The sequence below is a fragment of the Neolamprologus multifasciatus genome, chromosome 12 (assembly GCF_963576455.1).
Source record: "Neolamprologus multifasciatus chromosome 12, fNeoMul1.2, whole genome shotgun sequence".
Taxonomy (NCBI): Eukaryota; Metazoa; Chordata; class Actinopteri; order Cichliformes; family Cichlidae; genus Neolamprologus; species Neolamprologus multifasciatus.
This window is the reverse complement of record NC_140450.1, coordinates 6,530,031-6,556,745: the sequence shown is the minus strand read 5'-3', so window position 1 is coordinate 6,556,745 and position 26,715 is coordinate 6,530,031. Positions and strand designations below refer to the sequence as shown.

The 26,715-nt window shown below is 39.8% G+C and overlaps 2 protein-coding genes across 6 annotated transcripts; both read right to left on the bottom strand.

Moving 5' to 3' along the window:
• Window positions 1–868: 868 nt before the first annotated feature.
• LOC146506299 (protein transport protein Sec24C) lies at window positions 869–15,920 on the bottom strand. Of its 2 annotated transcripts, none has more exons than XM_085179111.1 (21): window positions 15,218–15,920; window positions 14,209–14,904; window positions 14,056–14,114; window positions 13,762–13,815; window positions 13,355–13,466; window positions 13,085–13,212; window positions 12,817–12,952; window positions 11,486–11,595; window positions 11,265–11,377; window positions 10,996–11,184; window positions 10,032–10,128; window positions 9,815–9,913; window positions 9,524–9,691; window positions 7,751–7,847; window positions 7,523–7,671; window positions 7,208–7,346; window positions 5,697–5,818; window positions 5,397–5,576; window positions 3,852–4,104; window positions 1,891–1,980; window positions 869–1,382 (listed from the first exon to the last, which is right to left on the bottom strand). In XM_085179111.1, the coding sequence occupies exons 2-21, from the start codon at window positions 14,855–14,857 to the stop codon at window positions 1,132–1,134; spliced, it is 3,195 nt and encodes a 1,064-aa protein (XP_085035237.1). In that variant the 5' UTR covers window positions 14,858–14,904; window positions 15,218–15,920; the 3' UTR covers window positions 869–1,131. The 2 variants fall into 2 exon arrangements, with proteins under 2 accessions (XP_085035237.1, XP_085035238.1); XM_085179112.1 differs by having other exon boundaries at window positions 3,907–4,104.
• A 100-nt stretch (window positions 15,921–16,020) lies between these two features.
• Window positions 16,021–26,205, bottom strand: LOC146506298 (uncharacterized). Of its 4 annotated transcripts, none has more exons than XM_085179107.1 (13): window positions 26,128–26,205; window positions 24,818–25,517; window positions 24,115–24,182; window positions 23,785–23,865; window positions 23,195–23,284; window positions 22,997–23,086; window positions 20,855–22,727; window positions 20,455–20,538; window positions 19,087–19,359; window positions 18,398–18,568; window positions 17,756–18,031; window positions 17,437–17,589; window positions 16,021–16,668 (listed from the first exon to the last, which is right to left on the bottom strand). In XM_085179107.1, exons 2-13 carry the CDS (start codon window positions 25,452–25,454, stop codon window positions 16,370–16,372), a joined length of 4,095 nt encoding a protein of 1,364 aa, XP_085035233.1. In that variant the 5' UTR covers window positions 25,455–25,517; window positions 26,128–26,205; the 3' UTR covers window positions 16,021–16,369. The 4 variants fall into 4 exon arrangements, with proteins under 4 accessions (XP_085035233.1, XP_085035236.1, XP_085035235.1 ...); XM_085179110.1 differs by having other exon boundaries at window positions 18,416–18,568; XM_085179109.1 differs by having other exon boundaries at window positions 24,115–24,179.
• Window positions 26,206–26,715: the final 510 nt, after the last annotated feature.

Sequence of the window (26,715 nt, the reverse complement as noted above, 5' to 3'; positions counted from 1 at the left end):
GGACATTGTGAAATTGGCCGGCAAAGCCTGAAATGGGCTAGAACAGAAACAAATACTCTTCAGAGAAATGCACACAAAAAAATAACTGTGATTAATCGTGAGAATCTGGGAGGATAAGAAGGTAACAAGATCTAAAAATAAAAGCTGTGAGATCAGAGACACGAGGACTAAGAATGAGACAGAGTTTGATGCAGGCCCAGATGGCTGCTGGTAATCAGATTACCTCTGAAAGAAACCATTCGCTGCAGGACAAATAATATTACAGCACTGACCTTTTAAACTCTGTCGTTATGAGATCAAATCTTCATAGGTTATTTTAAAATAAGCACCTCTTTCTACTTAAGCACTGTCAATAAAACCTTTCCTCACAAGAAGAGATTACAAGAGGTGTTGGTCTGAAATAAGTAATCTCAGATATTTCAAAGAATGTCTCGTGGACGAGGTAAATTTACAGTTCCCAAAATATATGAAGACAATACCTTCAGTAATTCTATGACACTGTGTAGTTTCACCCAAATCACAAGGTTTATATTCGCTGTTTTTTGAGAAAACTCTGTTGTTCTCGTATTCTTTGCAGTAACACCACCATAGTTTGTTGGTCCAATGCACTTTATGAAAGAAACCTGAAACATTTTTTTTCAATATTTAGCACCCAGGGCTCAACTACAACCTCACAGAGTGAGTCAAACTACACGTGCCCCCCGCAGCCCTTCGCCCATGCTTCAGCAACATGCTTGAGTGTTGCTTGTAGCAACATAATTGCTGCGAATTAATGTTATCAGCCACGTGGACTCATTAGACAGTTGCCCCTTTGGCTTCCTGAGTCACAAATGAATCTGCTACTGTAAGATGACACCTGAAACTTCCCTTCTTGACTGAGTTCATTTATTTATTGGACATATTTCTCACACAGAAACACATTCTGGGCATCGCACACACACTGAGACACACGTACACAAAAATCTCAGGCAAAGATTAGAGACTTTCCACGATAGAGGAATAAATGAACAGTCACACAAACATAAATAATATCACAGCAGTCCTTGAACAGATCAAATATTGCATCATTTGAAATGTCTCCATGTATTCCTTATATATCTGACTATAGACTTTCCTCATTACTCGATTACATTACTGTATGAGAGCTTTGTTCCTCCTGTGATTGGTGTTTGAGGTGGATACTCTGTGGTTTCCTCTTGTGTTAAAGACATTGTATCCACATCTGAAAATATGTGTGTGTGTCACTGCAGCAGGCGGACAGAGTTGACGTGGAGATGGTAGAGGAAGTCTGCGTAGGACGCGCCTCCATTGGGGCTCTTGTCTTCCACGAGGTGGCGCTGCAGAGCCTCCTCGCAACTGTCGCCCTGCTTTACCACCCACAGCTGAAAAAGAACGATACGCAGGAGGTTACGCTTTCGAAAGCGTCTCCGGTCTTAAGTCGTGCTAATCTGTACACAGCTGCATTACATATACACACCAAGACTCAAAACACGAGTTTCTGCAGCTAACCTTGTCTCTGTCTATGACCTGAAATCACAGGGTGCTACTGTGAAGAAGGCATCGGGCTCTGCAGGGAAACTTTCTTGCAAGATTTCAGCTCGCAGCTGATACATAACTCACCTTCTCCAGAGGAGTTTATGTTCCAGATAATAAATAAGCCCCTACAAAACGGTTGCCTACTGACTGATTCTGTACAAAACGGCATCACCATTCCTGAAAGAAGCAGTGTATCTCAGCGTGCAGGTTTATAGCTCAAATGAGAGCTGGGAACAGATGTGGACTGAACTCGCTGAGATGACAGCAGATGTGTAACATAAGGTCATCATACTGGGGTGATGCTGTCTAAACAAATAAACTCAGCCTTCGGCTGCAGTCGACACAGCCGCTCACCTTGCGGGTGCACGATGTCCCTGAGTTCAGTGTGTTGATCAGGGATCGGATACCGATGGACAGATGGTTTTCCAGAACTGGCAGCTTGGTCTGGAGGAAAAAACGGAACAAAAATTAAAAAGAAACCTGAAAAAGATTTTTTTTAAAAGAACTTCTCATCCACATAAACTGCTTTGTGGATGACATTTTCATAGGTGTGTTTTTATAGCACTTTGTTACAAACAAAAGCAATCATCACTTTATGTACTTAAAATCTTTTTTTTACCTTCTTTTTTTTTACTAAAAGAGCTGAGATTTAACAATTTTATGGGATTTTGTGTTTTGTTTTTTTACTCTGGCCACTTTTGACTAACATCTACTGACTCAACAGAGTAGGACAGTTAAACTCCCTCCCCCACACACACATATTAAAATGATTACAGGATGATGACCTTACTGTTTGTTAATTCAGTCATGCAAACTGGATATTTTCCACCACTGGCTGAATGTTGAAATATGACCTAAAGGCTCACTAACACTGATGGTGAGCTAGTGCACCTTTAAATAAACAAGCAGGACTGTCAGAAACAGTGCTCGCAGCATCAGTGGTCTATCTTACTCCTAACATCCAACATGACACTGCTGAATCCTCCCTCAAGGTCCTGGAGTGCATCTGTGGCCACTAAGTTTTATAGAGTGAAGCAGCTGCACCCTGGTGTGGACGACGCTCATTTTTCAGGATTTCATCAGGAAACTTAGGTGGTTCTTTAGTGGAGTCCAGACAAGTTCAATTATCAGAAAAGACACTAAATCATACATTTAAAGTTACAGCTGGGCCCTTCTGTGTGGAGTTTTTTCGACTTGTTTTCTCTGTCATGTGATTCAATAACTCTGAATTGAAGGGAAAGTCTACGTTTAAAGAGACTGAGCTCACGGCTCATTGTTAGTCAGTGGTGATAGTCTCGGTTGTTATGCAGCTGTACTGTTTAAAAGGCCGTGAAACCCGCAGTCAGCTGAGACTGAAGAAGTCACTCGGATGAGTGAAAGCGCTGCAGATAAACAGAATCAACTTTCCTGAGTTTTACTCGGATTATTGAGCGTGCATCCCAACCCAGATGATTATGCTGTGAGCTCTGGTTAGACAAGCATTTATGTTACACTGAATGGCATTTTTTAACACGGTGGCTGCTTTGCTTTAATGGCCTCCATGGTCACAATGGGCTAAAAAATCTCTGCTTTATGTGCTGCTCCACTGGAAAGTGACCACACAGTGTGCATCTCTATTCATCTTCTCTGTGCTCTTATAACAGATACCCCATTCTTCACTCTCTGTGAGGTGGTTGCAGGATTAGAAAGCTGCACGCTCAGAGGTTTTTGACTTGTGATCACCTCCATGGGAGAAATATTGCCCAACTATAAAACTAGCTGAAATGTTGACGGTAATTTTAGTGTCCAGGGGGGCAGGGGGTTCAGCGAGGGTTCAGCGGTCAGAATGAAATAAAACAGTGAATTGCCTCTGCAGCAACCTCCCTTGATACATTTAATTTCACTCAAATAAGCAGCCAGCTTCAGTGCCTTTAGTTCATGTTTGCCTGTTTAGGCACGACGACCGCAGCGCTTTAGTCTCTGCTGTAACTGCAGAAAATAAATCATTCATCCGATTCATGTGGTGTTGACGTGGGAAGCGACCGTACGGTGTGTCTCTTCTCTTTTATCTCCATGCCCTCGTAAATGCATAGTGTTTTCTGTGTATATGTTATTATAATTAAGCTGTTTTTGAAAATGTAATGTTATTAAATATGACTCATTTTAATGAGTACATCAAAAATGAAAGCAGAAATTACATTATGGTAGACTTCTGTGACCCTTTCCATCAAAATAACAAAGCTCTGCTCTGTAAATCAGTTATTATAGTGATCACAGTTTATTTACAGTAAAGTAATAAATATATTTATCATCATAAAGAAAGAAAATTTAAATACCACTAAAATCTGACATGATCTCTTCCATGCATCCATATCTTTCCTCAATCCTCACCTCTCCAGAGGGCAGGGATGAAAAACAGCTGGTGTTGAAGAGCTCAACCAGTGTGCATGCTGGGACTTGGGTGCCCACCCATAGCAGCAGCGTGAGGGGTGTATGAACCAAATAAAGACCTCTGGGCTCCAGGCTAGCTGCAGAGCAGCGCAGTGCCTCCTCTGGTTTCGGAGGGTTGGAGCCGTCAGTTGATAAAGGCTGCAGGTGACGGAGGAGTGAAAAGCTGAATTTAGTAAAAGTCTTCAAAGCTCCAAATGGCACAAGTGGAACTGTCCAATGGTGCAAAGGCTAAGCTAATGGTGACTATTTAAAGGGAGCAATCACTTACTAAATACATAGCGTTGCTATTTTAAGCGCAATCTCTATGCTGACTTGTTCAATGGAAAAAGAGGTCAAAGTTCACCACTAATGCAGGGCTAGAGAAATACTAGTTTGTCAATGACTCATCAGCACCGTGGCCTGTGCTGCCGGGCTGTGACTGCACTCTGTTCTTAAAATAGACAATAGTTTGCTACATGTAACAGGAAATCAATCCTTTCTCTTTCTCCTTTCGTTTTATGAATGAGAATTTAAGGCTACGTCCACACGTACACGGGTATTTTTGAAAACTGAGATTTTCCGTTTTCGTTTTAAAAAATAATCCCGTCCACACGTAAAGGCAGAAATGAAGAAAAACGCTGCTAGGAACATGCCAAAGCAACAGGTGGCGATATATTCCTAACCGTGCAGAAATGTTGGCCAATCAGAAGTCTAGAAGCCTCGGTGGGAAAAAGTAAACAAAGCTGGGGCATAGAAGCAGAACCGAGTCGTATGTGTGGAGGGACAGTAACTGTGTGTGTATATGTAAGCATTTAAACACTGCAGAGACAATTAACAGTAACAGTATTGTAGAAATTCATTTCACCGAAACAATAACGTGGCGCACAGTGTGGCGTCAAAAACTGCGCACACCTTTGATGCTGCGTTTTCTCCGTTTTTCTCGTCCACACGTAAATGTTTTCAAAAATATCCACCCTGGCTGGAGTTTTTAAAAATCTCCGTTTTCATTGACCAAAAAAGCCGTTTACGTGTGGACGAAAGGTGCAAACGCATAGAAAAATCTGAGTTTTCAAAAATACCCGGGTACGTGTGGACGTAGCCTAAACTGTGCAGCCAGTTTTTCTGCTAAAACCTCACTGCATTTAAATATATATTTAAAAATCACGGTAATGATACAATTAAAAATAAATAAAGTAATTTTTAATACAGCTAGTGATGCTTATTGTACCATAAAAATAAATTCTTCTTGCTTTTAGAATATCTCAACACGACATGTGAGCATAAATTCTAACCATTTCTCTCTGCTTCATCAGAATGAGCATCTGACACTATTTTGAAGTTACTTCATCGCAACTTTATCCTGACATATTAGTGTCACTCTGATCAAGAACACCCTTATTTAACGGAATAAAGACATGTAAGACAAACTCCCATGTGTTGATGGCACTGACCAGAGGCAGCAGCAGAGGGTAGAAGTGTGTGGCAGTGCTGCAGGTGTCCATGCGCAGCACCTGGCAGCGCCGCTGCAGGCGCTGATGGATGGAGCTCCTCAAGCCTGGCAGCAGCACTTCACTCTTCCTCAGGCTGTTGATGTAAACAGGAAGAGCTCGCAGATACTGAGGAAGAACCAGCTACAGGACGCACACAGTGCAGTACGTATGGTCAGCAAGATTCAAAACAATTCAACTACGTGCAATATAATAAAACCATAAACAGCGGCATTGACGTACATGTGTGCGCAATGTTCTCACCTGCCCCGCGGACACTGAAGCAGAGCAGCAGTGTTTTCGATAGGACGCCAGCGCTTCCGTAACCTCCGTCTGCAGCTCCTCCCTCAGCTCCTGCAGGGGGCGCTCCTGTACTGCACAGTACACTGACCAGACAGAACGAAGGCATCATTTGAATATCATTTGGTAGCTTCAGATGTCAATATTTATGGGGATGTTGGTGCCTTTATTAAAAGAAGAAAAGACAACATCAATACCTCAGAATCTTTACATCAAGCTTCATTCAGACCTCAGTGTAAATGCAGTCACTTTACAGGGGCGAGTAAATAATTTTACCAAGGGGCCACATGAGAGACTGTAAAGCTGCACCAATAAACTTTTAAAGAGATAAACTTACTATTGCACAGACTTACAAAATATAACTAGCAAACGGATGATTAATAGCACGAGACAGGTGGTTTTAATGACGTCATATTTTTATTAATAATAATAATATTAAAAAATATTACAGATTATTGAGCGCAGATGATTGTATATTGATTCATTTCAGGTTTTCATGCAATTTTCATCATGTTTAGGATTGACTCACCTAAATATTTTAGTATTTGAATATTTGTTCACTTTAAGGATTTAGTTATTTATTCGTCTTAAAAAGCAGAAAGCTGTTTAAGCTGACTTTCGTTTCCTTGGTGTTGCTCTCTGCTCTGCTCCTGTTCTGTTTACCGAGTGATAGGGGTGGGGGAAAAAAATCGATACTGTGTAGTATCGTGATATTTTGTTTGCTAATAATGTATCGATACAGGGACAGCAGAAATCGATATTTTGTTACAAAAAAGTTTTTGTGCTCTGACTTCAGAGCATGTTGATCCTTTTTCTGAGCAAGAATCCTGACATTCCTTCACTGTCCAAATGTGTTTAACTTTTTTTTATGGCAGCAATAAACATGACAGTTTACTTATTTTAATTTAAGACATGTTTTATTTTAATTAAGTTTAAAACTTTTTTATTTAATGTAAAATTATATTTTGTTTTAATTTACTTTCAAATTCTTCAGTTGCTGAATGGGCTGCATAGTTTTCATAAATTTCATAAATAGTTCAGAATAGCTATAATTGTACCAGATGGTTGATTCAGTTAAGTTGGACTAGACTGTAATACAAACCGTTCAGTTTGTCAACAATAAAACTGAAATGAGAGAAAGACTGAGTGTGAGACTTTGATATTAGATAAAATGAATATTGATAAAGTTTACCTTTATGTACAGAATCTGAATATCGCAAAATATTTTAAAAAATTGCAATAATATCGTATCGTGCGTTAAGTATTGTGATAATAATACTAATATAGTGACAGAAGGCTGCAGCTCTCTGAGTCTTCATATTACATGAAAGTAGAGCTGAAATCCCAGCAGGACTCCTTCCTTTAACTTGTGTGTAGGTAGATTTTGTCACACAATATAATTCATATTGTTATAAAGTTAGAAAAGATCAAAGACAGCTCTAACAGTCTACCCGTGAACAGTGCAAACTCCTTACTCTTCTTGCAGTAGAAGGTGAGTAGTGTTTGGGCCTGGTAGTGACGAAAGGTGTCCTGTAGCTGACGTGAGCACCGCAGGGTCAGAGTGTGAACCCTGGTCCTCCGGTCTCCTGTCTGGAGGGTGTAAGATAAAACAACCTGACACACAGGACAAAAGGAAAAAAAACAGGTTTAGTGTACAGCTAACATGTAAACTGGTTCCCAGTATGTGCAGTTACCGTTTCATCGATACATCGATATCACCTTATTTGTAAACTACATCAGCAAAAAAGCTTTAAAATTGTCACTATAATGGATTTAAATGACAGACCCACCTGTATGGCTACGCCCCTCGTCTCATCCAGAGCTCTGGTGTGTGCGAGCTCCACAGCCAGTGTGGTCCACGTGTCGAGGGTGGCCAAGGTGACACGTCCAGGGTTAGAACCGGGAACAAACAGCCCGTAACAGCCGGACACGCGTAAATCTAGTGAGACGCGTACAAGTAATGGAAGCATTTCTGCAGAGCACTCCCTGCAAAATCTTAACTAAGAAATAAATCTCACCTTTGCTGACAAATATCCTGAGCTCAGCCTTGTAGCCTGTGTGCGTCTCTACAGTCCTCTTTAGATCAGTGCTGAAACGCTCTCTGTCCAATTCTCCCTGTGGAGCATATAAAAAAATACCAGTTTACAACCAGACCTCACAAAACATTTTCCAAATCGTCATTATACAGATACAGATAAAAGACCTCCTGCAGTACTGATAAATCTGATGGCCTCTTTAATTTTCTCCGGATGGCTTTTTTCTAGCTCCATCTGCTTGTCCGCTGATGTAAGAATCAAGGTTATTATCGTTAACGAAAACTAACGAAATAACGAAAACTAGAAGTGAAAAAACATTTTCGTTAACGGAAATAAAAATAAAAACAAAAAAAGGAAAACTAACTAAAACTGGAATGAGTGTTCACAAAACTAACTAAAATTAACTGAATTTATAGCAAAAATGTGTTTAGTTTTCATTGATGTGTGCGTGTCATACAAGAGTCAAGGGTGAAAATGGAGTTTAGTTTCCAGATTTTTTTCTTGCTGTCTAATTATGCCAGCAGGTGGCAGCACGTTAGTCGAGTCGTCTGTGTCGCTGCTCCGTCCACGCGCAGAATCATGTCAGGAAAAGTCGGAAGAAAGCGCCAGAGTCCAATTTGGGATTACTTTGAATATGACTGTGTTTTGGATAAAGCAAGTGTCTTGTAGTGGAAACAGACAAATTATGAGGGACATTTCTAAAGGGAAAAAAATCCCACAAACCTTAAAGTGCAGTTAAAAAGCTCACACAAGAAGGATAACCTAGCTTACCTTGAGAAGGTAAGGGAGCACACTCAACCCTCATCCCCAGAAAACAGAAGCTAACCCCAGGCAAGGCAGCGTGAAGCATCCCGAGACAACAGGACGGGGATATCTACACAACTGTGAGTCAATTGCCTTCAAAAAGTTTATCAATTCACTTGAACCAAAATTACGAACACCCGATGCTGCGAGAGTTAATAGTCTCATTGGGGCCAAGATATACATTTTATAGTTGCCTGGTATCAATGGTTGTTCATCTGCCTTTATTTATTTATTTAAAGAACCCATAGGTGGGAATGTGAGTTGTCTGTCTCTGCATGTTAGCCCTGCGACAGACAGGCGACCTGTCCAGGGTGCAGTATGGTAGCTGGAATAGCAACATACCCAAGGATGAGCAGAAGAGAATGACTGATATGATGAAACTGGGATTTTGTTACACTTAATTATTGCAAACACAACTAAAACTATAACTGAAACTAATCAAAACTAAACTGAAACTAAGGATTTTCAAAAAAATAAAAACTAAACTAAACTAGCAAACAATTGGTAAAAACTAATTAAAACTGATATAAAATTGAAAATCTGAAGTCAAAACTAAATAAAAATAAAAACTAATGAAAATTGCAAAACTATTAAAACCCTGGTAAGAATCTAGACCTCCTGTTTTTATTCTTGGTTTAAAAAGCCCCATTTGTCACATGTATTTACACACATTTTAAACAAGATTTGTAAGAGTGAAGCAGAATGTAATTTGTCGCCCCATTAGGATAACTAACTGCAGGCTGTAGGCTTTAAATTAAGCTGGACTTTAGTGTAGTGTCATTTTTTGTTACTGTATCTCCCATGTGACAACCTTCATGGTTATAAATATACCATGTTTGATGTTGCGGTGTTTACAACCATCACTTTATTCAGTATTATTCAACATCCAGGATTTTAACCATTTAATTTGTGGAATTCTCAGTGAAGCAGTAGGAAAAGCTGCTGATTTACCTGGAGGTGGCTGTAAGTGTGCAGAGCTCCACCTGTCAAATATGGAATGTCGCCTGGCCAAGCCCCACCCACATCTTGGTGAGAGAGGACAAACAGATGAACACCACATCCCTGACCGACGCACTCCTTGACCACTGACACGGCCTGTTCTGATGGCTGAAAGATGGACTGTGGAAGGAGAAAGAAATTTACATATGGAGGGGGGTCATTTGCCAAAGGATGAGTTCAACGGTTACATTGCGACCCTAGTACCCACAGGTGTTTACACCTTATAGCACTGAGATAGTCTACCTTTGGTTTGTTGGTGCCAAAGAAGCCTGAGCTTGTGTGTCCAGTCTCTATCAGAGAGGTAGTATGGAAGATCAGCAGCTTGCCAGGACAACCCAGACCCTAGTTTGTAATACAGTCAATTATGATTTTATCAATATTTATTGCAGCCACATCGCACAAAGAAAAACCTTTAATTGTGACATTTAGCCTAATGAAGTTTAGTGCAGTTATGCCAAACCTGTAGTACAGCAAGTCCTGCTTTGACAGGCAGCTCCATGGGAACTCCACCGGAGTCAGTTCCTTCTGTGTTGAACTGAGGAACGAGTTGTAACACGCTGCATGAAGAACAGAGACAAACAGATTGTGAAACTCATGAAAGACATCAAGACAAGACTAAACTTACATCAGACTTTAAACACAGTGGCACCTGCAAGTGCTACCAATCAGCCTCCTAGTAGATGCACTTATGGTATCAATTTGAAATTCCTGGGTGACTTCCTAACTAAGTGCATTAACAAACTTGAATGTAAATGACACCTAACCGCCTGCCTGCCAGGGTTTTGTGGCAATTAGCATACTAGCATTGTTTTCCTAAAAACATGACTACCATGGGTTAGGGTTATTAGGGTAATAGGGCTATTATCTACCTTATTAAGCCATATAAGCAGCTCATGAGTTTAATTTTTGTAAACGAGGAAAGGTGAGAAATAAAATGGAAATAAGACAGAGTTCGCCTGTTTGTGATGGGTCAAGTTAATTGCTGCATTATCAGAAACAGCCTGCATGTAAATGCCAGCTTGACCCCACATGGTCGCACACCTGGTACCTGTGTTTGAAGCAATCATTTCAAAGGCAACACGATTGCAGGTTCATTGCATACATTTGCAATTAGTATAGTCTCCAGCCAGCGTTTTCACTATAGTGACTGCAGCATTTGTGGCACCACAGTGGTCAAGGCCACTGAATGAGATCAGGGGAGTAACTATGACAAATGTGCCAAATTCCACAGCTCTTAGTCAACATGGACCTCAAACGTTGTGGTTGCCTGTGCTGATTGCCTGCTTTGCTACCAATAAAAGATAGAATATTACTTGAAAGAGTGAAACATGAAACACTGATATGAACAAAGTAGCACCACTGCATCAGTTCGTCATACAGACTCTTCAAAATACATCTGAAAAAACTGTTAGCATCTCTGCTACCTGTCGATGCTGCTGATACAGTCTTTGAGGGGCACCAGAAGTCCCTCCCTCACAGGAAGCTGCAGGTCTTCTGTCTCTGTGATGACCAGCATGTGTGGGCGGGACAGTTCAGGACTGAGGTCGTAGAGGTGGATCCTGCTGTCATACGTCATCAAACCAACACGGACATCTAAAGCATCACCATCCTCCCTAAACACACCGGATGAAACCTTAAAGACAAACCGGGATTTATCAAAATTGCACAGGAATATTACTGAACACTGTTTTACCTGTTCATAGAGTTAAGCAGCATTTGTATTTGTTGTGTTACGAATTCCAAGTGGCCTCCTCTCAGTGCTGAGACAGACACATCTATGGCTAGAAGGAGTGCAGCAGCTTCCCCCTGAAACAATATGACAAGCGTGTCACAGTTGTACTTAAATTTCACAAAGCCTGTTTTCAAGATCAGCTAATGATCATCAACGTGCAAACCAAACTGTAAATGGGTAACCTTCTGAGAATTGAGGATTTCATATGACCCCGTGCTGAGTTCAGGCCTCTTCTCCTTATCGACCCGAACCCCGTTCACACCATTGGTAGGCTGGTAGTGCTGCCATGGTACTGAAACACAAGAGAAGACAGACAAACTGCAGCAAAATACAACAAACTACACTCAGTTTGTCCACAGCAGTTCAATACACTGAAATGGCTTTTAAACTTCTTACTTGTCTTCATTCCACCAATATTTTAAGTATTTTTACTCAAACAAGTACGCTCCATAAATCCATAAAGTCTTCAGGTCAAAAAGACACAAAATATTTTTCTGTTAATAAACAGTACAGTGTAGAAAAAGTTGCTAAAAAACAAACTATTAAAGGAAACAAAAGACAGTACAAATTTAATTTAATTTAAAGTGAAAGCAAGGAGTTAAAGGGCCAGAGCCTTGGGACAATGACTACAAATGTTCTGCCTCCTTTATTATTGAGCTCGACCCCTGGAATACACGACTGACCTCAGTGTTTGTACAGACCACATTAGGGCTGTGCGATATGACCAAAATCTCATATCCCGATATAACAATTCTATCGTCCCGATAATGATATAAATTACAAAAATGTAACATTTTCTGTAAATTCTGTGAATCTCGGGCAGCTCAACTTGCGGGAAGTGTTTCCAGCTGGGCGTCGTGTAGCTGGAGTCGAGTGTTTAACTGATGCATGAAACAATACATTTTTAGACATAAGTTTTAACGGCCGCCGTTTTCTTTGTGAGTATTTATTACACGGCGTGCTGCGGGGAAAAGCCTGTTCTAACGTTTGAGTCTAAGGTTTATTTTTTAGCACCTGGCGGCTCTTTTTTACTTCTCATCCGTAAATAATCTGCTCTTTCACGTGATTCAGTTTATTTTGAAAAGTCTCAACAGGATCTTGAGCTTTATTGTGAAAGGTTTATGTGGAACATAAACAAGCGGACACGAGATGCTGTTACCGTCGTTGTTGCTAACCACAACGCATAAAAACAGGCGCTTGTCCGTCCTTGGTGTGGTTATATTAAATATAAGAGAGAACTTTAAGAAATTAATATAGCCACTACAGTGACCATCAAAACATGAAAAAATATTGTCGTAAACAGTTTATTTTGCGACACCACGAAACAAACGATAGCGTAAAATGAAACGATAGACGTTTTTATATCTTCATCCGATATATATCGTTATATCGAACAGCCCTAGACCACATAACTACTGCATAGATAAAGTTTACTGTATTTGAATTTAATCGAATTAGGTTTTTTTTGTATTTTTGGTATTTGTGAGTTTACCTTCGCTCTGTTAAATCTTACCTTCACTGAGTTTGCCACAGAAGGGGCAGTAAAACCTTTGACCACAATCCTGCCAGCCCATCGCTGGACACATGGAAGCTCCACACCCGCCACAGCCCACAACACACTCTGTCTCTTTGCACAGTGGGAGAGGCCTCTAGAGGCAACAAAAAACACATTTAATGCATCTAATATCTAAATGCCATATTAGTTAATTGTAGCAACGGTATTGTAGCTTCATCTCCATTTTTAACAGAATATGAAGCAAACTGAGCAGCGAGAAACTAACCTCTTCAGCACTTTGTTTTACCAGAGGGGTGATCAGAGCGCCCAGCGGCAGACGGCTAAGCAGAGCGGCCTGACCCTCACAGGGCACACAGTACGAAGTGGAGCGGATGGCAAAAGGACTTGCATTACCTACAACAGAGATAAACACACAGAGGATCACAGATGGGACGCAGGTTTTAAGTAATGGTGATGCACTGGTGAATATGCCATCTGCAACCAGAGTGCTGGATAAAATAAATTTAGGAATACAGACAGTTTTGTGTGTTTTCACCTCTGTCCTCTACGATACAGGAAGTAGTTGCCAATGGAGGAAGACTGGAAAAAGGCTCAGAGGTAAAAACCTTCCCCTCCCACTCAGCCTTGTCCTCCGTCATCACCTTCACCTAAAGCCAAGAGAGAGACAAGAGGTGGAATCAAGAATATGTTAACATTTCAGAGGAAAGACATATACGTGTAAATGCATGGAATTAAGGATAAATACTAAGCTGCAAAAGAAAAAAGCAGAAATAGTTAACGATACTTTACATTAATGGACATTAGACATATTAGAGAGAACATGCATCGTCCTTCAGACTAAAAGCCTGAGAGAAGTTGAAGAGAAAATTGTTCTTCACTTTAAAGGAGCAGACAGGAGTTAGTTAGGAAATGACAGAAAGGTAAGAGGATAAAAGAACTTACAGCGCTAGGCAGGAGCTCTGGGTCCAGACCATAACGAGATTCAGAGTTAGGAGACTGCAGAGAAGAAATGTAAAAGCTCATTCTCACAGCTAAGATGACACACAGGTGATAACAGAGTCAACACGAGCTCTATTTTCTGATTCTGAAAGAATAAAGGTTCCTCAGTTAGCTTATAATGTTAGAAACTTATAAACAACTTCCTTAAATTTATGGGGTTTTAAAGACTAAGAAATTATTTTGCTATAAATTATTAGAATTATATATATGCATATTTAATATTAGATGTTTCCTCACTTGAGGTGTGAAGCTTTTGACCTGTGCAGCTGCAGTGGGAACAAACTGGTTTATGTTTTCTGGGGAGAAAGGGGAGATCCAGAATAGTAATAAGTGGTCTATTTTTATTCACACTACAGCACATGACATCTGATTAATAATAAATGAACTCACCTCCAGAGTGTGCTGGAAGTGTCCACTGAGGCTGCTGTTGGATGGGAGAGGTGGGCGAGGCATGATTGTGAGTAAATACAGCAGATGATCTGGCATTTGCTCCCTCGAATCCAGGCTGAGGTATACACTGTGGACTCTCGTTTCCATATAATGGAGGCCTAATGGGCAAATGATTTTGATGTGGTGACTGAGGTCCATTTACTAAATCCTGCTGTGTGTAGGGATGCTGGAAATGTTGAGCTACAGCTTGGTAAGGGTTGTGAGGGGAATGAAGTGATGTCCATTGGGTGTCACAAGGACGAATGTCTTCATTCATGTTACTTCCTCGGCGTGCAGCTGGAATCGTGGCTGAAACATCAGGAATGACTGGCTGCACACTGTGGTTGGTGTTATTAACATGTAACAAGCTGTTATGAGGATTGTTGTTATTGGGTGAAAATGCAGTGAAGTCTCTCTGGAAGCTGGAGCTGGACATCTGGAGGTGGTTGTAGCAGGGAGTGTAATCAGAAGGAGACATCAGGTTGAGATGCTGAAAGCTGGGCAGAGGGTTAAAGGGGTGTCTTGGAGGTGAAGCTGTGGACCAGTCCTTCTGACCCGCCCACGGCTGGCAGGGTGTCTGGTTCTGATTGGCTGAGGGGACGTCCATCATGCTCCATAACCATCACTGATAGGTGTATTTCTCTTTGGAGGCGTTACCTGAAGAGAAAACAGAAAAATATTTCAGGAGGGTTGTAATGTGATCCTGCGCTCTCCACTGACACATGCTACATTTTGAAATATATTGCATTTTCAAAAACAGATTTTTCGCTATAAGTTCAGTTTCTATGATTTTTAAGCAAATTTTAGCAGAAACTGTCGAGTCTACATAACCGCTAGCTGTCCTTCGGATAGCACCGGATCTAAATGATCATGAAACAGATCAGTAACAGTACACATAAGCAAACATGATGAGATAAAACACCAATGACTCAAGAAACAAATTGATATTCGGTTATAAAAGACTTAATACCCTCGGACATCAAAGGAAACGGCGGGCTCCGCATGCAGCACTTGAACATTTGCGTCCTCATTTTCGCCTCCTCTACACCGGAAGCGAAATGCTTTACGTTATATTAAAATGTAGAAAAATGCACGAATGCGATAATAGTAGTTTTGTAAGCGTTTGTTAGTAGCTCCAGCATCCCCGGTTCCCGTTATACACCTGAAACTCACTGGAATGGAAGCGGAAAGTCTCACGTTTCCGTATGTCCTTTCACAGTAAAAGCCTCCAAAACGTACATATTTAATTCGGTTACTAATTTGGAGTTATACAATGGGACTAGATGAAAATGTTTTCTATACTATATCATCTGTGCTGAAATTCAGATTATTGCACATTTATTTAAATAATTTAAAAATAGCTGCCAATTCTTTACAGCTGAAGATGCCCAGAAAACCTGAAAACTAACTAAATACATATATGGTAAATGAAACAAGGTCAGCCAACAAGAAGCTACAATACTAAACACGTGCTTAAATGCTTCATTACTTTTTTAAATGTTGCAATATAATATTAATATCAGAGTGCTGAGTCAGACTGACCATGCCTCTCTCTGCTACTGTTAAGAATGAACAGTGCAGTTCTGTCACCAAGTACTTTCTTTTTGAGAAATTAAGATACTTTACTAAACATTTTATATTTATATTTGATCAAGTTCAAACATTCTGAATGACTAATTTTCCTACCACTCCTGTACACTCTCGGTGTACAATAATGTGTCATCAAGATACAAGGTTTTGCCGCCCTGACCAAAAAAAAAAAAAGCTACAATATTATTTTTGAGACTTTACTGTTGAACATTTATTTTAACAAAGCATCATGTGCCAGTATACCAACCAATGTAACCAGATACTGTATTCAAAATTGGTCACAGTACCCAGGAACACCATAAAAAAACTTTTATCTAAATGTGAATAAAACAGTAATTTTTCAGTATGAACAGTCTCTGTTAAACAAACTTGATAAAATAAAACATAAAAAAAACATGAAAACAAAAACTGAGAACCATAATGGAAAGATATTCTCACATCTGATATACAAATGGACAGAAAGATTAAAGAACAATAAGTCGGCTGAAGGCTGTGAAATGTTGCAGGTTTGAGTATTAACATCATATCAAATCTACAGCTGTTGGTAATGTGCAGTACTCTGCTGTCCCGCTGATTTTCTGGGCCTTTTCCTGCTTTTTGGTGAATCTTGGAAACAGTCACTTTGTCTTTGCAGGGTTGTGATCCTGTTTCTGACGTAGTCCTTCACACCTTTCCACGTGCGGTTTCTCAGCGCTCTTGGCTCAGCATCAAGACACCTGATGCAGTCGTCTTTCTGAGGCACCTTGTGGCCTCGAATGAAACTCATCATGTGTCTTTCTACAGCGTGGACCTCTGTCTCCTCCCACGTGTGTTTAGTTTTATGGTGGAAACCTATGAGGATGGAAAAAAAACATATAACAATATATTATTTTTTCATGGTTATTTCTTTTTATGATTTTGTCAGGGGCCATCTGTAGATGCTTCTATCATGCAACTGAATGTATTATTTGCTGTATTTCTGCTCACCTTGTTTTTATAGATAATACCAAATTACTGTTTCATTTGGATGCTAATGACTGCTTGTTGAGAAAGTGCATCCATCATGCCCAACAAAGAAGTGGGTACACCTATCCCGTTTATTTTTAGATGTTAAATATAAATGACTACTTTACTTTTTATGAAATATATAATATTGAACTGGAAGGGCTATAAGGAAAATGCTCCACACACAGACCTTGTTCCATTTTGGATACTATTTGTTTACATTTGTTTATTTTCCATGAGCTCTTTTAACCTAAAATGCTGCACGTAGGACCGCCATGTCTAGATTGTGTTAATATACTGTGCTGCTAGAGGCTGGTGGGTTTACTTGTGAAATAGTTTGAATATTGTTTGACAAAATATGTGATTATTTCATTCATCGTGGTAAAAAGCTAACAATCCAAAAATTGGCAAAGATGAACGAGGCAGAGGAAGAACGATGTAAGGTTCAGGACCAGCAACACATAAAAGGTGGTTGGCCTATTAATTTGACTCTTGTATTTTTATTAATTTATTATAAGTTTGTGTGACGGTCCCATTATTTTGATGAAGGCAATCTAAACCAAAGGCAAACAGAAATGAATAGACAGGAAGTATATTAAAGGTGACCATTATTACCTTTCTCACTGGATTTGACAGATCTGCTCGTTTTGCTGGAGCTTGTTGTTTCTTCCTGTTCTTGTTGATCATAAAACATTTCTGTTCCACCACCTGCATAGGAGTCATTGTGATCCCATGAACTGGCTTGTTCTCCACCTGCAGACTGTCTCACTGTATTGAAGACAAAAAATATATACGTATAAGGAAAATTATTACTTTATTAATTTTTACTGGAAATCTTAATGGGGAAAGTATGGGAAGAGATAAGTCAATTAAGAGGGAATGTTGAAGAAAACAACATCATATCAAATCTACAGCGGTTAGTAATGTGCAGTACTCTGTTGTGGCTCTGCTGATTTTCTGGGCCTTTTCCTGCTTTTCGGTGAATCCAGGGAGAAGCCGCTTTGTCTTTGTAGGGTTGTGATCCTGTTTCTGACGTAGTCCTTCACACCTTTCCACGTGCGGTTTCTCAGCGCTCTTGGCTCAGCATCAAGACACTTTATGCAGTCGTCTTTCTGAGGCACCTTGTGGCCTTGAATGAAACTCATCATGTGTCTTTCTACAGCGTGGACCTCTGCCTCCTCCCACGTGTGTTTAGTTTTATGAAAGGAACCTGTCAGGAAGAAAAAAGAAATCAATGATCCTGACATTAAAATTCATCTTGGGCAGAGAGTATAGAAATATTTTTCTGATAACTTCCTTGTGATCTGCATGCAAGCCCAGAACCAAAAAATAAAACCTAATTATTTAATTTGCACTGATAAAAAGCAGATATCCCTAAAACCTGGGCTAAAATGCTAGCCACGCAATGACAGAGTAAGAGGCATGGAGGTCTAAAAGATCAACTGAATTCTACTAATGTACTGAACTGTAAGTGAAATTAAGTCCGAAAGTCTGGTAATGAAAACATCTCTGCAGCAGGTAGTAGCTAGCATAACATAATATTACCTAAAAATACCGTGTCAGGCTTAAAGACTACCATTATTAGCTTGTCCACCTGATTTGACAGATTTGGGACGTGTAGTCTTGCTGGAGCTTCTTGTTTCTCCATGTGCTTTTTGATGATTAAAAGGTGCCTCTCCATTGTCTGCAGTAGAGCCTTCAACGTGATCCTGTGAGTCAGCTTGTCGTCCACTCGTAGGCTGTCTCGCTATAAATAAATAAGTAAGTAAGTAAGTCTATGTTCACCTTAGAAATCCCAGCACATATACACAGACATGCAAATACAACATTTACAACAACTATGATTCTAATCTGTACCCTAAAACAGCATTTAAGGGTACAGCATAAAACTGTGAGTATTCAACAAATCAGATGGATTATTTGAAATAGCACCACGATGAAAACTGCTGTGATCATAAAAAGAACAGACTTGTATTGTTAAAGTGGTGGGCAATTATTAGCTTTTGTTGGCCATTCTAATAGAGGAAGACACTCATGACTTTGTGAAAGAGACAGATACCAAAAAAAAAAAGAAAGAAGCTGAACAGAGAGATCGAAGAGTGAGAGAAGGAGGTAAAGAATAAGCAAAGGAAGAATAGCAAAGAATAAGGAAAGAGGGTTGTTGAAGAAATTCACAACCCCCACCCCAAAAAAACCAACAAAAAAAAAAACAGGTCTGGCCTTTAACAACGTATCACATCTATAGCTGTAGCTAATATGCAGTACTTTGCTGTGGTTCTGCTTCTCTGGGCCTTTTGCAGCTGGTCGGAGAATCCTGCGAAGAGTCATTTTGTCTTTTCAGAGTTGTGATCCTGTTTCGGACGTAGTTCTTTAGACCTTTCCACGTGCGGTTCCTCAGTGCTTTTGCCTCAGCTTCAAGACACTTGACGCAGTCGTCCTTCTGGGGCACTTTGTGCTCCTGAATGAAGCGCATCATGTGTTTTTCTACAGCACGAACCTCAGCATCCCCCCATACGTGTTTGGGTGTACATTTGGAGCCTGACAGAATAAAAAAAGAGAACTCACATTAATCCTGAGAAGAGGAAATGTCTGGAGTTTCTGTTCTAGAAACAGAACCAAGTTAAACTCTCTGACAATTAGTGGGGTAACAGACTGAAATCAACCTGCTTGGTGGCAGGTTTTCTTCCACAGATTCTCTCTGGATCGCACCCTCTCCTGCTACACCTCCACCATCACTCAGTTCTCCCTTATTTATTGATACAGTCGATGTCAAATCTCATATTGGAGCAATTTGCACACATTTACATATTTACAAACGTGCTTAGATATTAAGCAGTAAATGCATAGAAAGAATCAACAGTACTGAGCTGGCCAATCAGAAGAGTTGTGGGCTGCACTGACCCAGACTACAGTTACATTTCAAGGGAGGTGGACATCAGGTTACGGTGTAAGGTTTCAGAAAGGTTTGCAATTCCCTGTAAGACAATCTTTTTCTGGATGCATTTCACGTTAAAATCTTTCTCGTGACCTCCAACATATTTCAGCCATGTGTTGAAATATGTTTGCACATTTAAATACAGTAGTAAAATGATTCGAATTAACATTTTAAACCTGAGAACATGTTTTCCACTGAAAATGTAAAACATCCAAACATAAACTGTGTTTTGTGCATTTTCACTTTCGCTGGTTGTAATCTGGATTTTTTCTGTGTCACGTTACTGTTGCACTGTAATGGAAATTCCCTGTGGACGAGTCTACACAGTCACAAAACACAACGCACACGGTTGTCTGCACAGACCCTTTTAACTTATCATGAATATTAAGTCACTTGGACCCAAGCGTACTCACGGATGCAGAGAGCATAATCGAGGACAGACTCATCTGACAGATGATGACAGTGAGAATGTTTTTTAGGTTCAGGTTTATCAACAGCAAAAAAGCCAACGAGCGCACCTCTTTTGGAACATTTTGAACACAACAGCTTAACAAATGTTTTGCTTCTTTTACTGTTTCATGACCTGCTATTTTTTTAATGACTTAACTGCCATTTATTATTTTTTTCTGTCCTGTTTTTTTTTTGGCTAAAAGTGAAAAAGAAACGTGAGAAAGTCTGTTAAAGTTCACCATGATTACCTCTGATAGATTTGTTGCTTTTCCCCCCATGTTTTTGTTGATTAAGAGATGCTGGTCTGCCTTCACTATGATCCCACGAGTCAGCTGGATTAAAGACAAAAAGATGTTTTCTCTCAGAAATCCCCGCACGTATACACACATTTCTTCAAATAAATTGCAGGATTTACACACACTTGTTTTTTTAACTTAACTGAGTGACTCCAGCTTTATAAATTCACTCAGCATGTTGCCTTCTGCAAACAATCACAACTGAGTAGCTCATGGCGTACGTTTTTTTTAACCAGTTAAAAATATCCAACTTTCTTACTTTTTTCTTATATTTCTAGCTAGTGATGGGAGTCAGGAACCAGTGCCAATTAGTCTAATGTAGTGTAGGCCTACTTTTTATAAGCCTTATTACCTTCAGAATCCATTTCAATATCATCCAGTGTGGAGTCATTGCACTGCCGCAGGATCTGGATTTTGTTATTAGGCCCAAAAATTTGGTTGGCTTCATTTTCATCCAGGTTCATCAGTTGTAGCATTTTTGCAAAATGCTTGCGGACATTTTTTGATGTCAGACCTTCAGAGTTTTGAGCTCCACATTCTTTGATAAATCCTTGAAGGCAATCTGTCCCCCTGTAGTTAGACAGAGCATTTGGTCGGGCAAAGACGAAGGGATTCTTACTGGTGATCCCACATGCCTCACGAGAATCCACTAGAAGCTCCAGAGCCGACTCAAATGAGGGCTTCAGTAAAACAGGGACTTTTCTCCCGCAGTCCCCACGTACGTCAACTCTGGTGAAGAACCTACACATGGTTTTTTCCAACTCTGTGACAGACGGGTCCAAGTCATCAGGCGGATCTGACTTTGTTCGTGACATGAATTCCGTCAGCTGAATCGTTGCGACCTCTCGAGGCTTTCTCTTGTTGAAGAGGATTATCCGGGCAAGCATGACCCTGGCCAGAGCGACAAAGTTTTCTGTAGAAAGACTGTCTCGTAGATTCTTCTCAGCTGTAGTATGAACCTTCTCCAAGTGGAAATGCAAGCGCTTCGTATCTTGAACAAGTGGTATCTGCTTTGCTCGTTTTGATTTAATTTCTCTGAGACTTTTTAATGCGGCCGAAGAAACAAGCTTAGTCCACTTCTTTTGGTACACAGAGAGGAAGTTTTTAGCAGCCTCTGCCTGTTTTGTATCACCGGACTTTACCGCGTTATCCTTAACAATACTGCAGGTCTTCTGCAGGCTGTGACCAAGCTTGATTGCAACGGAAGGAGCGGCGTAAATTTTGGTTTCTGAATCATAGCCTGCCAGGACGTTCACTGCAGACACCACACGCTGGAAGTTTGAAGGGTGAAAGAAGTCCTCCAGCTTCTTCATTGGGGTCGTTTTTTGAGCCTCAAGCACAAGTCTTGCTATCTGACGAAGGTTTTGTCTTATATATGGGTGCTTTTTCGCATCACGGCCATAATGATTGTACATGTATTCCCCAAACTGCAAGAGAATCCTGTCATCCATGACAGCTCGCGTCACATCATCGTATATCATTTCATTCAGAATGCTCCTAGCGACATCACTTATGCCACGGTCTTCACAGTCCACAGTTGCCAGCACACACATTGATGCAATGCGCTTTTTCCCAATACCTGAATCCTTTTCAATCTTGCTTTTCGCTGGGCACGTCCTCATGTGTTTGAATAGGTTCCTCTTCACAAAAAGACCATGACAGTGAAGACAAGGAAGAAAGTCACGGGCCTGTCCAAGCACTTTCGGTCTTTGTCGTACGACAAGAGTTCCCTCTCCTGTTTTCAAAACATTTTTATTATGTGCAAAGTTTCCTTCGTTTGTTAATTTTTTCCATATATTTTGTCTTTCTTTGGACTGTTTGGGATACTGGAATGCAGCTGCAACCTCTGGTTTGTCACTGTGAATTGACTCAAAATGCCGTGACAGTTTTAACACCGGCTTGGAGCAAAACAAGCAGTAATTCTTCTTGTCATAAAATCGAGCTTTTGAATTTGGTCGTTTTACAGCTGGCAACACTGGCGTTTGTGACGCTTCTGCCTGACTAATCATAGGTTTCCTCTTTACAGGAGTGACTCCTTTATCCTTTCCTGAAGAATTTTCTGATTTTGAGTTCTGCTCTTCTTGGTGCGGTTCTTCACTCACGGGGGACTCTGGATCGCTATGACTGGATTCATCTGAAGAACCTTCTTTGAACTCTTCATCACTCCCTGGTGAGTAATCCTGATCATCGTCCTCCCCTGACATGTCTGAAACAACTTCCTTTTTCTGAAAGAAATAAAAGAAATCTTTTTTTCCCTTGACTTAAGATTAAACAAAAACAACAACAAAAACAAAGATAAACAAATTAAAAATCTCTAACATTTTTCCCTTCAAAAAAGTTCGTTCCGGTTTCCCCAAAACACGGGGTTATGGTCACTTTTTATTATTAATGTTAATTTACAATTTATAATGTAATACAACAATAAAATCCAACATACTATAATCAGCATGCAAAATTTAATATCACAAACAAAGTAAAAAATGCAGGTAAATACCAGCGATTCTGCAGGTGACTCTGGCGTATCACAAGCATCATTTTCCTCGTCATAGTATGAAGGTGAAGAACCATTTGCTGAATTACGCGACTGTAATAGCAATAATTAAAAAGTCATGTGATGTGATAACAACCTTGACAATCACACAGCATATGAAAAGCCCAAAGAATGTGCAGGCATAATTTATTGTGCAGTTACCTTTGAATTTGCAGCAGTCTGTTCACACTGAGGTGGCTCATCATCTGACGACTGCCCATCGCTGCTGTTATCTGATGGCAGTGCTTTCAGCTTAACAGGAGGAAAGTGAAGTAAGCAGGGAGCAACGGTGTAGAATTTTCTTTAAGTATTTTAAAGTATTAATACTAGATAACAACCCAGCAAACATTTTGACTTTGAGAAAACATCAACTTCATCATTACACTTTCTAGCAAGAAAGAAAATTAAACACCACGTCTTTCAGTCTGGGAGACGTTGACATTATGGGCAGGGGGAACTAACTTAAGTTTATATTGCAACATGTGAGACAAAATTGATGTATGTTAACACAAATAGCAATAACAGACTCTCGTAATTCTACTTATTGTACATGGAGAAACCGTGTTCCCATCTGTTCACGACTACTTGGTTAACAAATTAATCGGTGTGTCCACCACTTCACAGTTTTTGTTGTTGTACTGCGCACAATTTTGACCAGAGATGCGCTATCAGGCTTTCAACTATGTTTGTTGAGAACGATTTAAAAGCATCAATTACCTTTTTTATTTTAAAAAATGCCATAACACACTTACAAGTTTATCCATCTCTGCCAGTTGTTTAAGCAGCTCGGCGCGCTGCTGTAAAACATCCGAACGCCGCTTTTCACTGCTGGCCTGAAAGCAGACATAATAAAACCTTTACAGGACAAAATATAATAGTTATAGTAGTAATCATCAAAAATCTCCAAGGCTCTTTAACATGATGTCGGTTAAAAGGCAAGATTCATACTGCAGTGCTACAGTTAAAAGTGACTTAAAATATAAACCGCTGTAAAAGCAAAAAGGTGTCGAAAAATGCAAATATCTTCAAATCATCCATCAAACAGCAGAAGTTTCATCTGCATTTGCTGTTATTTTCCTCACCGTAGTAGATCTATTTGCGTTTTTGCTTTGAAGAGCTGCTTTTGGGACGGGGTCATTCACAGCTCCTGAAGAGAAGACAGTAAAGTTAAAAACAAACACACAAAGTGTCAAACAGTTCTGCAAACACTTGTTTAGACAGGCGAAACAAGGTCAACTTTTTAGTTTGCATTTTTTTAAGTATAACAATCCACAACAGACAAATTAGATCAGTCTAACATAACATAATCTACATTTTGGCTACATTTTTAAAGACTGTGTGAGGAAGAGCTAAAAGACTTTAAAAAACATCTACACTTCCAAAAAAACAAAAACAAAAAAAAGGTGGATCTATTAGAGGCAACTGCGATATATATATATATCTGAAACCTAAAAATTAATTGAGGATTTAGTCAAAACTGAACTCTTTAAATTTTAATCCTAATCTCTGAATTTCATGCTTTCCTTAAATATCAGATATTCAAGAATTTAATTTGTTAGCTTTGTCATACAGTGTTGTTCTTTTGTCCTGTGATAGCTAGAATATGATTCAACACCCCTCAAAACCCTAACACTTAATCAACTATTTGCATTTATGTAAGCTGCTTAACTAATGCACCAACTAAAATACTAAACACTGCTTTGGACCGAGTTTAAATCCAACCTTGCATGCATACCTACATTAATATGATGTGAAAAAATACATTGTAATACAGCTACAGCTTACCTCTGCAATGTGATGAAGGTAACCACTCACGCTGCTCCTGAGAGGTGGATGAGGTGTAGCTTTGAGTGTTTCCTGCACCCTGAGCGGACTCCACATTTTCTCCTTCAAAAGCAGCTTGATGTTGTCTGCATGACGGCAGGCGAGGGGGTAGACCTTGAATCCCACTTGACAAACCCTGACTGGATACTGGATTTTGAAATGTCTTGAAGGCATTGTGGGATGAGAGAACAGATAAATCCTGGGGCCCACAAAGCTGAAGTCCTTGGTTTGACTGTCGAAGAGCTGGTGGGGTAACATTTTTTCCTTGGTTTGCTGATACCATGATCGATGAAAGGTTAGAGCTTTGCTGACTAAAAGAAATACCTTGAGAGAGATTTGGGATATCTGTGGCAAACAGCGAGCTGGATGATGGAATGCTGCCAATATGACAGGTTTTATACATGTCAGCGTGAGGGTTGTTTCTGGAAGATACAGTGTTCAAGTTGTTAGTACAACTCTGATTGGGTGCATGCATGTGCTCATAGGAGGTGGGGAGAAGGTTGACGAGTGGGTTCTGAGATGAAGCTGCTGACCAGCCATTCTGGGCCATCCAAGACGGACAGGGAATGTGGCTCTTATTTGCTGTCGGGTTATCCATCACTCTCCATCACCATCAAAGTTCACTGCTTGAAAGTCTCCTTTACTTCCTTGAGTAGAGGTCCTAACAAAAATAGAACATTATAATACCAGAATTTCATTACTTTTCTGTGGTGTGTTTTGAAATTTTAATTCAGGTTTTCAAAGCTGAAAATGGGCTGAAGACAACAGAAAAATCATAAAATAATGAATCAATACCAAAACATTTTGGAAAACGCACACGTAAGAACACGCAAGAAGGAAAAATTAAGCAACTGAAACCAGCCTTTCGCTTTACGAAAAAAAAAGGTCAGCTTAGCACCAAAATGTGTTTTAGCTGAGTGGGTCACCGACTCTTGAAGCTGCACCGCACCAAATAACATATCAGTCTCTGCAGGATATTTTTAAAAAAGGAATACTTACTGGGCATTGATGTTTACAGCGAGAAATGGACAGTTGCGTTTAAACTGCTGCAAATACGGTCGAAACAAGAAAAACGTAACTAGCTTAACAATGTGCTATCAAGTCAGTTTTTTTTAACTAGCTGTTAGCTGTTAGCGCGCTCAGCACCAAAAAACATAAAAATATCCGTAAAACTGATACTAGTTCTAAAATTAGTGATATGAAATAAACAGAGTGTGCAAAAATCAATTTAATTTCCCGCAAACCGCTTTAGAAATCAGGAAAAACCATACCTGCGGCCATAACCGGAAGTAATGGTCGTTGTTTACATCACAGCGTCACTGAGAAAGTAAAACTTCCGTCTATTATTTTTTCCAAAATAAGATACAGTTCTACAATTATAAAATAAATTGGACTTTCACTTAAAAAAAATTTAATGAGCCAAAGGTGGAAGAAATTGTATTTATTTAAAAATAATTTCTGCCACGCTGTAAAAGCTCAATAACGAGCAAACAAAGGTCATTTTTTAAATTAATGTTACTGCATCCTTCCTTACGATGTCACACTCATCAGCCGTAAGTGGCGTTAAATCTGTTGGAAGAGAAGCAAGAGATACCCAGACTGGTTCTTTCTCATCATGTAGCCATGACAGCATCTGATATGTGCTGTTCCAACTTATCAACCTAAGATCAGTTTGTTGGCTGACAATTTCCCCATAGACAGCCCCCTACTGGTGATAAATCTCATCAAAATACATTCAGTACATTTCAAAAACAGAAAGATCCCTTTTGTTTACAGTTATTATCATTGTCATTAACATATTTTTTAAAAAACAAAAATATATCTAATTTCTCAAGTATTTCGGGTAAAAGCAATCAAAG